The sequence below is a fragment of the Electrona antarctica genome, assembly GCF_951216825.1.
Source record: "Electrona antarctica genome assembly, chromosome: 7".
Taxonomy (NCBI): domain Eukaryota; kingdom Metazoa; phylum Chordata; class Actinopteri; order Myctophiformes; family Myctophidae; genus Electrona; species Electrona antarctica.
In genome coordinates, this window is record NC_136812.1 from 24861085 (window position 1) to 24873924 (window position 12840).

The 12840-nt window shown below is 41.8% G+C and overlaps 1 protein-coding gene across 2 annotated transcripts; it reads right to left on the minus strand.

The window, feature by feature from the left end:
- Nucleotides 1-2197: 2197 nt before the first annotated feature.
- On the minus strand, nucleotides 2198-6961 carry gorab (golgin, rab6-interacting). 2 transcript variants are annotated; one of them, XM_079505703.1, is made up of 5 exons: nucleotides 6721-6961; nucleotides 6268-6446; nucleotides 5805-5906; nucleotides 5517-5657; nucleotides 2198-3594 (listed from the first exon to the last, which is right to left on the minus strand). In XM_079505703.1, the coding sequence occupies exons 1-5, from the start codon at nucleotides 6721-6723 to the stop codon at nucleotides 3138-3140; spliced, it is 882 nt and encodes a 293-aa protein (XP_079361829.1). In that variant the 5' UTR covers nucleotides 6724-6961; the 3' UTR covers nucleotides 2198-3137. The 2 variants fall into 2 exon arrangements, with proteins under 2 accessions (XP_079361829.1, XP_079361828.1); XM_079505702.1 differs by having other exon boundaries at nucleotides 6268-6589.
- Nucleotides 6962-12840: the final 5879 nt, after the last annotated feature.

A 12840-nucleotide genomic window follows, 5' to 3' on the forward strand; every position in this document is an offset into this window, starting at 1 on the left:
AGAAGGGACAGAGTGGCACTCATAAAGCATCGACATGGCCATCAATCCACGCAACCCGCCGGCTAGGCTACTAAGTGGAACATTATTTTGCACATTTGCTGTAGACAACCTTATATTGCATCAATATGCCAAATAACTGTAAAAACACAAATGTCAAATGTGGAGTATTGACGTTTTTTTTTGCTTGACGAAAATAGCCTCTGATTTGCTATTTTACTTTGACAGAAGACTGAAGACCCCTATTGAAAGTTGTAATCAGCCCTGAGTCCGTGCGAAAGATTTGCAGCTCAACAGGTCGTACGATGAGAATTCCCCATGGTCGCTGCAATCAGGAGGAATGGGGGGAGTGTGTCGGCAACATATGGTTTCCTGCACAGGATGTAAAGAGTCAACAAGGAGGCCATTTACTCCCAATTAGGGAAATAAAACAGGACAGGGGCCAACGTGCTACCCCAATCAGCACCAAGGGTCACTGGACAGCGGCTCTGCAGGCGGGACACACGGCGGCGTTAGTGATCAACCCTGGGGCAAGACGAGGACTGAGCTAATACACCCACTGAATCAACACAGAAAGAAAACACATTAGCTTCAACTTAGAGTTCCCATTAAATGCGCCGATTTTTGACTTCCCTGCGCATTTGGCATAGGGGCATTTAATTAGACAATGAATTAAGACCATTTGTAGATTTGAGCGATTTTTATGTTGATCACTTGGGATAGGGACGCTTACTGTAAATGGCTAATGGGACATAATTATGTCCCGAGTCCCGACAGTCCCGTTACGAATGTTTACAATACAATTTATTCTCTGAAGAACTTAGAAGATATCAGTCATCTTCGAAATAAAGAAATTAACATCTGGGAACGATGACTTGGAGTTAACCGGATTCTGGTTTCTATATCTTCCAACGAAAGTTATCACGCCAGTCCTTTACATATTTACGGATAAGCACGTATTCAGTTATAAAACATAATGTAGGCCTAATCGAATAAATTGATAATATAGCCTAAAGTTATGCGAGTTTCCACTCAACATTTTAATTGGATTGGAAATATTTGTTTTTCTTATAAGACTGACGACAAGTCACGACAGGCAATTCAGACGAAAGAAATCCAAATTATCCTATATGCCTACATATCGCCCTATATAGCTGCTCAACACTTATAATGGGATACATAGGCCTAATTACAGATTAGTCTATACGGTAAACACATACGAATTTAAACCGACTCGATTAATTGCAATTGGGCAATTTGGGCCGCAGTTTGCTTTGTTCACAAGTGTGGCCAGTTAGTTGACATGGTCAATATTTAATAACGTAAACGTAAGCATACCAGATGTGTAAGATTTTCAGTAAAAGTTGATCTTATAGTTTTTTCGGTCTTGGGTTCTCAGGTTACAGGGCCTTTCTCGACCTGTCGAGGGACGCTAGCGCCACATAAATCACGCGTGCTTTAAAAACCCACCGCTCTCTGAAGTTGGGCCCAGTGCCTCGCAGAAACATAAATGGAAATGTATTTTCAAAGTAACCAATTCATGCCGTTTAAGTCCGTATAGATGCATAATCTCCACTGCGTCTGTATCTTTTCTGAGATAATCAAGAGCATATTTCTTTTCACAAGGAGGCCCCCTGGAGAGCTGAATTATCCCAAGGGCCCGTGACGATGATTCTTCCCATCATCAAAACCGAATTCTGAGGCTAAAAGACGGCAAGACTTATCTACCGCATAATAGGCCTGTATTTCGATAATGTCCACCAAAGGCCTATATGGCTGAATTCACTGAAATATTCACATCAGTTATAGGCAGGATATCAAACGCACTTAAAGCTTGACCTTGGAGGTGCCTGGGACATGCGGTGGTCAGTCACTACTCCCTCACTAATTAAAAGAGCTCGTTTTATGGGCTCTCATTCAGACGGCCAGATGTGACCAGAACGCTGTAAAATCTCAAAGCGGTTTACAGAAACACTCACTGCACTTTAAAATGGCTTGAAAAAGCGATGGGAGTTTGTGAAGTATTCTCAGTAAATTCCTTCAAGGACCACAAGCTTCAGGGAATCCGTTTCACCAAGATACCTATATAGTTACAAACAAAGCTTCAAAGGCATGCTCACATGATTACATTATTTCGTTCATTTTTCTTAATATAAATGTGTATTGTGAATGGCACTGGCAAATAAAACATGTTCTTAAGTCGATTTGTTTTTTTTATTAAATAGACATGCATTATGGAGTATAACAAAACAATAATCTTTAAAAATATACAGTATATTTCCCCATTTATAGATAACACCATTCTCACTCTCCAATGAATTAATCACTCTGTAGTTAAAATAGAAAGTTTAACAAAATAAACTATCATCTTTAAGACACAGCATATAATGCTGAATATTCATGTTAGATTGTCATATTCGTTTGGACAGATTATTCAATATGCAGCAAGTGAATAAAAATCCCTGAAGGCCATAAAAATATGTAAATGTAGAAATCCATACAGAGGGCCAATGCAAGCTCCATCCATACATTACAAGCGATCACCTTACCATTTTAGGAGGCCCGTTGCAGACACTGCTCTTCAACTCGACTGAATTAGCTTTGTGAAATACTACCCCAACCCAAGCTAACGCGTTGATCTACAACATAAAATGCATGGCTTTATGTTCATAACATAAATAGATTAATCCTCCCCTCCATCTGCTCGCTGAAAATGGGTTTTTCCGGGAAGTAAACACGAGCCATCTTTCATTCTTGTCACACAGACAGAGCAATCGAAAACAGTCGCCCTTTGAGTTCAACCTTTTGCTTTGAGAAGAGATAATTCACATACGATGTAAAGCCACATGTTTGAAGAGCTTGAGAGAAAAGATTTTTTAGAAGCAGCCACATAAAAACCAAATAACCAAGACAGACGGTAACAAAATACAATTGTAATTCACTTTGCAACGGCCAGACTTGTCAGCGTGAATGAATGACTGCTTCTGAAGTCTCTAAGGATACAGTACACAAGGCCGTTAAATGTATTGCAACAATATCTATACATTAGTGTTAAATAATAAGGGACAAATCCCTGAATGTAAACGGCGTCAACGGACACTGAAAATCTAGAAATGACAATCACCTCTCCAGAGCACCAATCAGGAGGCAGAAGCTGAAGCTTCGCTCTCACTCTGCTCTAGACTCGGGGAGTTGTCAAGCGTCTTACAGTCCTGGTCGCCAACCGTAGGTTCAGTCACTGGGGGGCGGTCTTGATGGATGGTGGAATCTGCCACCCCCTGCTTGGCAGTCTGTCCCTCCAATGTGGACGCCTGTTCAGGGCTAGAACATACCAATGTCTCCCCGTGGTTCTGGACACCCTTCCCATTCTTCTGCTCGTCCTGTTTTGGGCTCCCCACCACCACCACCTCCTCCTCCTCCTCGGTGGTCTGGACCTGCAGTTGCCGCATCAGCTCCTCCAGCTTGTTGGCCTTGCGAAGCTCATTCTGCTGGATGATGGCGCACAGGTGCTCTGTCAGCTGCTCCTTGACCTCCGTCTTCTTGTGGAGGTCCAGCTTAGCTACCACATACTCAGCCTCCGCCTTCTCATAGCGCTTTCTGTGCACAGAAGACATTGAGACAAGGATAGAAAAGATAATGGACAAGAGGGTCAGGGAGAATGGTGTGAAACCTATGAGCAATAGCCTAATGTTAAAAAAGAAGAACATCCCACTCTGGCATGTTATATCTTCATCTTAATGTCAGCAATGAAAGGCTGGTGTTGCCAACAATGTTTCATTTTACAGGGTTTCATTTGACAGCACAGTGAGCAGATTTTCCATCTCTATTCTATTTCATGTCATGTAAGTCAAGCATTAAGCATGTCTGAGAGGAGAGCGAGCGAGACACTGAGCTGAGCAGGATATTCAGGGTGGAAAGAAAATTAGGGATAAATAAAAGTCTGGTTAGACAGAGTTTTGATAGAGAACCTAATTCCATGTCTGAACATGGAAATGATATTTTTGAAAATAGATCTTCTTGTGTCACTTGGAAACAGCCCAATGGCACAGCAGCAACTTTTCAGTTATAGCCACCTTAACCTTAAGCCACCCGTTAAGAGGAACCCTCATGTTAAGTTTCATTCCGACGCCAGATTTGGGGGCGTTTCATTGGGTCTCCCTCTCTATTAAGCTCCCACAATCACCGCAATGTGAATGTGTGAATAAGGATTACAATAAAAGTGAAAACAGCATCACGTTGATTCAGAGATTGTTGCTACTGTTATTAGTCATTCATCATAGGAATAGAGAAACTTGTTCATTCAACATACATAAACATGCAATATTATTATCCTATTACCAAAATCATCAAGGATAATATCTATGGCTAATATGCATTAGTACTAATTAGCAGAATAAACAGTATTATCACTTAGATATAAAGCATTTATAATTCCTTGTAGGGTAAAGACAAAGTATGGGGGGGAGAAAAAAATAAAGAAATAAAGAAAATTCCAAGAACATCTGGAAGGGACATGAAAGTGTATAGTGAAAGCATTTGACAACACGTGCATTACAAGTGTGCTGTGTGTAAAACAGGTTGCTTGAGTACTCAAAACCCACTGCAGGGGGCAGTGTTTCCAGAGTTTGAAAGTGGAAGATTTACAGACAATGCAGACGCTTCTTACAGCATGCATTTCAGAGAATGCCAGCAACCGACAAAATACGCAAATAATGATTTGGCCTTCACAAGGCAATTAATTGAAAGATAAGGATCGGAAAGAAGGATCTGCACTTAGATCATTCTAATTGGTGATTCCTCACTATGCAATTGTTTTTTTATCCCACAATTTTGTAACCCATGATTTTCACCCATTGTCAATTGGCTAATGTAATCCTGGGGGCTACACTCCCTCTGCAGCCAACCTGGGGAGATCAACGGACTGACCTCATGCTTCCTTCAATGCATGAGGAGTCCAAGTCGCTTCTTTTCACCTGCCAGGGTGGAGTTTCCCCAGTTGGATGTAGCGCGTGGAAGTTACACGCTATTCCAACCAGTTCCTTTCCCCTCCATCAGGTGGGGGTGACAGTGGCAGTATAGAGACCAGGATTACTGCATGTTTTTGTGAGGGTACCTACTATAGGGGACACGGGGAGAACATGCCAACTATACACAGAAAGGCCCTTTTGCCAACCCCACCTATAGGGTATGGGCACTGATAGTCTCTCGAGACAGACTGTTGACTCACGTCAACGCACTGATAATGCAGAGAGAACACGCCCACAGCGGGAATCAAACCCAGGACCTTCTAGCTGTGAGGCGACAGCGCTGCCGACTGCGCCACCGTGCCCCCTATGTCATTGTTTTTAACGTATTGATTTTCTGTTATGTTTTATTTAGCCATTTCTGTGTTTTATACCTGTATATGTCTTGACTGCAAACGAGGGTGAACCTCAATGCTCTTGAGAATAAATAAAGGTTGCAATCAATCAATCTTAATAAAGTGCACTTTATCTCCTTATTCAAGCTGTATACTGTACCTAGCAGTGCTGTAGTCCCAACTGGCTTGCTCTATTCTGCCTCGTAGGATGCCGATGTCATTGGACACCATGTCATCAAGAGTCTGGAGCTCCTTTTGGATTCTCTGCAGCTTCACAGCCTCTGCCCGAGTCTGCTTGGACCTGAGAACAAAGCATCAACCGTTGCTAGCAATTTTCTAAACTCAGAAACATTATTATATCGGTGACATCAGTGAAGTTTAAGCAATGACATCGTTCGTGTTTAAATATGAGTTCCAATAATAAGCATGTAATGAAACCCGTACTTACTTTTCGGCTATAGTTTTTGTAATAAGAGCCTTTTTACGTCTGTTCTTCTCTTCCATCGTTTTCTGCTCTTCCTGGAGCTGCTCTATTCGAGTCTTTTCTCGTCTATGATGGAAGAACAAAGATAGTTATTTCAAACTATTTTAATTATAATAATATTAATGAGTTATTGTATTTCATACGTTAATTATTAGCAAAACAAAACGAAAATTAAAAAAAATGGGATTGATCAAGACTGGAATTTGGGGTATTATAACAATAGTGTGAGGTGTGTATGCAAATGAACAAAATTCAAAATGCATCTATGGTGATAATTATTATCCCATGGTGTCTCTGCCGTGTTACCGATGCTATCATTGTGTCAGAAAATCAAGTTTTGTGCTTTTATAGCCCACAAATCCAATGGGGACAGTTGATACTTGATAATATCATAATAGCTAGTGTTTAATACCGAAAACTTACTAACAATTCCACCTCCTGTTTTTCCAATTCAACAGGTGCAGAGTCGTCCTTTGCAGCAGAAACATGATTGACAGGCTCTTGGATCATCTTCTCCACCAACGGCTTTGAGGCAACAGCTACTTCAACATCTCCAGCACCAGCAGGTACAGCGGGCTGTGGGGGCGGCGGCGGCTTGGCGAGCTGCTGTCCGGGTGAAAGTAGTACAGGTGAGTCGGTACCAGTCTTCTGCGCGGCAGCTAACTGCATGGCTCTCTCCCGCTGCAGCCGACTCCGGTTTGTGGGAGCAGATTTCCGACCACGACCTAACGCTGCTGGCACCGCCTGGTCTGTTTCAAACAGAGATATGCATCGTCAAAGACGAGTGAATTGACCAGACTTACCGTCGACATAATCTTTTTTATAACTTGTTTGACAAGTAGTAGTACTTTACTTAACTCTAGTTAGAGAACATTCTTACCATTCTGCTGAATCTTTCGGAGCTCGTCTTCGGAAAAACCTGCCCATCCAGCCATCGTAAAATCCTTGGGGTAATCACCGTGGATTGTCAACGCAAAACAATGTATATCTGTGTTAGTTCACTTGTCGATTCGAATACAAATCATCATATTTATCCACGTAGTCGGCTTATTTCACCCAAACGCTTCTCATGGTCGCCATCTTTGTTTATCGGTGCCACGTCAAGGACCCCAGTGAAAGACCGGTGAAGTCACATATGACGCCTGAATAAAATAAAATAAAACATGGGCAAAATCTAACATGATTTTCCCGTGTCAGTACAAATATTAACATCAAAGGGGGCCGAAATATGTCCTAAAATATTTAATTTAGGTACCTTTTACATACATTCTGGAGACATGCATGACGATGTTATAGGCATATTTATCAGCACGGTCTAAAAAATGACCCTCTCCTGACGTCCTGATAGAGTAGTAGATTTATAGCTCCGAGTCCTAGCTCCTGACTATATATTTCTGTACTCTTTAATAGCCTACAACAAATGCCCAATCTGCACAGCATTATAAAACAGTAATAATTTGAGCATTTTAATAAGTGATTTAATTTTGATTTCAGACAAAAACACTGAATTTCTTTCATTCATTCATTCATTCTTTCATTCTTTCATTCTTTCATCATTGCCTGGATTATTCTAAGCATAAGGCAAAGATAGTACAAATATGTTGTTTAGAAATAATATATGTTTCTGTTGAAAATAACTAAACAAAATGTGAAATGTTATGTTAAAATGTATATATTTTCCTGTTTCCCCCTGACATCTTATCCAGATCTTGCCTCATTGGCAGGGATTTCCTGGGGGTCATAAGGGTCAGAGGTTAATTAATGAACCGCTCTCTGTTAAAGAAGCATGAAATTTAAATGACGGCTCAGCAAAGTAGAGGGATAAATAGATGTCAAAGATCACTACTCACTTCATTACTCATAACTCTAAGGATTAGTTTTGCAAAACAAAACAAAAATCTTAGCTTTCACCATTCAAATGTCTGACAAGAAAAGTCATTCAGAATAGACACTTAATTTAAGTGACAAGACTCTAAATTAACATCTACAGTATTTTCCCAAAGAGGGATCCCAGTGATCTGTGAATGTTTTTTCACCATTATTTAATTTGTTGAGGTTGGTAAAAAGGAACCACGCTAATAATGCTGACTAAAATCGTTTTAGGTGGGGCCCGTGGGGAGTTCTCGACGGAAATCGTTTCTAATAGGGGTTCCTGGACCTGGTGTGATGCATGTCCTTGTTCTTCACACAGAAGAAAAGTGGAGTCCCTGTACTAGACTACCAATATTTTGAGGGAAAGTAGATTCATGCTACGAGGAGGCATGGAAAAGCATGCACTGTAAAGGCTTAAGTGGTTACTAAGTTACTAAGGCAGAGCATTAGCCCCATAAACATTGCAGTAGAAAGCCCACTTAGTATTTGAAAAGTAGGTTTGTGGCATAATTGGTGTATTTATGCTTGGTAATGCATTTGTGTTATTGTAGAAATATGAGGAAAGATAAATTGGAGGCATACATTTTAACATTATAAATGTTTTAAACTTTTAAATGTTCTTTTGCCATACACTTTTATTTAATTTCTATGGGTGTCTATTTTTTACAGTATTTATTTTGTACTTCTTTCAATACATTCCGTGTTCCACAATTTAATACAGGTTATAACTTTGAAATAAGTTCAGAAGTCTTATTCAACCGCACCGAATGCCAAGAGAAATACTATTTAGCTTTCCTCAACAGAAAGACATGGGTGTGTTTTGTGCTATTTTCTTATGAATATCGCCTATTAACTCACACAAATTGACAGGTGGCAGGTCATGTCTGGTTATCCATGATGGTGGTTCGTGGTGGTCTATGGTCAGGAAACAAGACAGAAGAGGTGTTTTAGGACTCTGCTGGAAAGTGCAGAATCCAAACGCTTTCATTTTACAGCTCTCTTTACCATACAAACAACTTCCTACAAAAAAAATCATTACAATACAGCTTGCTGCATTCTATCGTGCCCTGCAACTATCTGCAACTTTGATAGTGCTCCTCAAAGTTTTACAATGGATTGATGAAACTGGTCAATGTATAACCCTGGCAGCACTGAGGAGTCAAAGCAATGCAAAAACAATGACCCCTGCTTGGCAACTAATAAAAACTGGCCTCCACATCTTTTTCGCATCTGGGGGCCAATTATATGTGAGTTAAAAGGCGAAACACCTCAGAAGGGCATAAATCCAGGGCAGAGTGGAGACAGGACCAGGCATGCGGGCCAGATGGCAGTGAGAGACTGGCTGGCTGGCTGGCCATTTAAAGCATGTTTGCTGCAGTGTCAGACAAGGGCAGGCCAGGATGGGACAGCCTTGGGTCCCTGATTGCCAAGGACCAAAGGCCTCATTATTGAGAGGACCTTCAGGGATACATAAGGGTTAGAGGTGGGAGAACTATAACTCTCCTTTAAGAAGGGTTGGTGTAAGTGGGGGTAGAGTTCCGATGACTGCGCTCAGTTCAGGAGTTCAACATGTCAGATTTGCCGCCCACGCGTGCTGCTGGGGTGTGTCCCATAAGTCCCATGGAAAGTTCCCTCACACTCCGTTTGGTCAAACGTCCTACAGTAACTGGACATCAATCTAAAGTCACTTGTGATCAACTTAATTAAAGAGAAATACAGTTTTCGGTGATGACCTTCTACAAAACATGATATAATGAGTATTGAGTAATGAGTATTGTATATGAAAAGAAACCTGGAAAAACAGTAACAGGCATTAACAATTATGTACGCCTTCTTGCAATGTAAGAATTGGGCAACTTAAGTTTTGAATACGAGAGATTGGCTAATAGATGGGAGGGAGGGCTGCTTTATTGCATGTAGCAAGTGTGTGCGTCACCTTTGCCCTCCCTGTTATCCATATAGACGTGCAGCGCATGCTCAGTCAAACAGGAAGTGCTGTGAAAAATAAACAGCCAATCTGAGGAGACGCATATCAGAGAGTCAGAGGGGTCCGGAGAAATTGAGGATGATTAGGGGTCAACCCGTCCCCGTGGCTCTGGGCTAGAAGCTGGGGCCGCGTCTAATTGCTGTTTAAAAAGCCCATATGCTTGGTCTGCGTCGACCCCTCAGCCCTTCTTCCCCGTCTCGGCCAGAGCATGTCTTCCCCTGCTGCTGTTCTGAATTTGTTCTTTAATTTCCATCCCTGACCTCTCGTCCTGCCATCTGCAGTCAGTTTGCAGCACTAACCAGCGGCTTGACATCACGCACACTGTTTCTTTTTATCGCTCATACACGCTCCCTTCTCATCCCCCAGTGTCTTCCTCGCACTTGCTTTTTGCCTTTCCTTTACATTTCTCCACCCTCAACATTAGTAACGAAGATGATGGAGTTTTGATTAAATTATCTACATCATCATTTGCCTCTTGACATTTCCCTTTTAAACACCCAGCACTCTCTCTCTCTCTCCAGTAGGTCAGCATTGAGCTGTAGTGATTATTGAACCATATAAATATTGCTACGGCTGTCATGTCATTTCAACACAGCTGTTTCTCTGTGTGCAGCAATATGTTCGGAGACCTGAGAGAGCAGGGCTATCATCTCTCAGAGTGACTACTGCACTACAGTCCCTCCTCCATCATTACCATTTCCTCCAGACTTGGCTCCTTGTCTCTGCCCTGTCAACCTCATGCCAAACCCTCTTAATGTTCTTGGAGAGTGTCCCTCGTCCATCTGAACAGAGGTCTGTGCTCCCAGCTTTGAGGAGTCCCACCTGTATGGGGAGAAACGTAGAGAAACAATAGCTCCCTGTCTCACCTGCCTCCTAGCTCTATTTCCCCTGGCAGCTCACTCCATGTGCGGCGGTTTTGTACACACTAGTAGTGAGCTCCTTGGACCGCACCCAGGCTTTCGATGGGTTTCAACAGGACTTCAACAGCCCCAGCAAACCCACATCCATCCCTGCACTCATGCCCCCAGAGCCCAGACTCTGACATCCAGGTCTCTGTTACCCTGTGGCACAGACCAGGCTAGCCAAGAACTAACTCTAGACCCAAGAGCGAGAAAGGTAGTTCATTGAGAAACTATATGGGAAGAATCGCCCTATCACTTTCACAACAGATAAATGGGAGTGACACACTGAAAGGGAGAGAGGAGAATAACTCCAGAACAATATGCCTAGAATTTAAAGACAAGATGCAGAGATAGTAGACAATTAGTGAATAATTGACAAGGAGTTGGATAGACACTCACTAAAGAGAGGTGATTGGCCAAGTACTACAAGGAATATTGTGAGTTCATATCAACCCAGACTGAACTTAATTGCAGCCAAAATAAAGCTAGAGCTGGGTCTCTTAAAATGGCAATCGCATGTGATGACAACTGATTAATAGACCATATGCTTTGCACAGAAAGTAAAAAAAACCTAAATAGGCCTAGATTGAAGTCTCACAGAGGCGTGTTAAGAGTAAGAAATACAGTATAATACACCAGAGCTCAAATAAAGATGCAGCTGCCTCAAGCTTGGGCCCTACAGTTTGGCCCTTGGATCACAAATTTAATCAAATTATTTTTAGCTGTGGCACATTTAATCTGGTGTTGTTTCATTCATTAGCCCTTCCATGAATTTACTGTGGCTCTGGCAGCCTCAGTGTCTCTGTGTATCAGTCATTTCCCAGAGTATATAACACACACACACACACACACACACACACACACACACACACACACACACACACACACACACACACACACACACACACACACACACACACACACACACACACACACACACACACGGCTGCATACACAGTACACACAGATACATACACATCTGCTCCCAATCAAGGACAACAGAGAGAGAGAGAGAGAGAGAGAGAGAGAGAGAGAGAGAGAGCGAGAGAGAAAGAGTGAAAGAATGCCTATTAGCAGTCTCTCACTTTGGCATCAGTGTACAGTGTACAGCAGTGCTTCATCTCCCCTGGAGTTACTGGTAGTATTGTGTATGAGCTCTCTATCCCAGCCCATTCGCCACACCCTTATTACCTGATTTAATTAGATGCTAAACAAGGGGAACAAAATGAACAGGAGTCATGGATTTGGGTTGTTGGCAGCCTTGGGGGTGAGGAGCCCCTGCTGAGAGTAGAAAATAGAGATTTATGGTCCCAAAATGCCTAGCGCAGCTGAACCCACACTGCACCAGGATAATTTAATTAAATATGAAGTATGCCTTGTGTTTGTGGATATGCAGAGCAAAATGGCTCATTGTTCCAAACACAAAGCTTGTAATAATCACACTAATTTATGACCGTCTCCAAGTTAGACCTTTTTTATGATGTTCATAAACAATTACATCAAACTGATTTGATTAGTTCTTTAAAAAAAGTTTTATTGGAGACTGTTGGTTGTGGATATAAAACAATACAAATATGGGTTGAAATGAGGGGTCATACACTTTCAGATGACTCCAAAACGATTAATAGAAAGCATTCATGTAAACAAGCCTAGCATAAAAGTAGCAGTCGATTGTAAAAGACATCTGATGTTGTTTTGTCTTTTTCAACATCTGTTGTGACTTTTGGTGGTATTTATCTGCCCTTTATTTCTAATTCAGAGAACCAGCTGTTTGAAATCTTTTGAATGAGCTTAATGGCTCATAATGATTAGCGGACGCACCGTCGTAGTCAGATGATGCCGTATTAAGTGATTAACTATAAGGAGTGAATGGCATTATAATTTGGAAGTATGGAATTAATGACTGTACAGAATAAATGAGTATGCCCCCCTCCCACACACATCATACACACTTGTAGGACAAAACAGACACTGACAATTATGTACGGGACAATTTAATTTACGTAGATTTTGAATGCATTGTACAAGCCAATTAAGGGATATAGAGGGGCCACATTGTAAAAAACGCACGCACGCACGCACGCACGCACGCACGCACGCACGCACGCACGCACGCACACTATATGAACACACATATCCTCATACAAATACAAAGTTAATGAGATCCAGGGACGATGTCGCCAAACTATTCCCCTCAAAAACCGAGTCCATATTTTGTAGAGCTGATTATAAACATCAT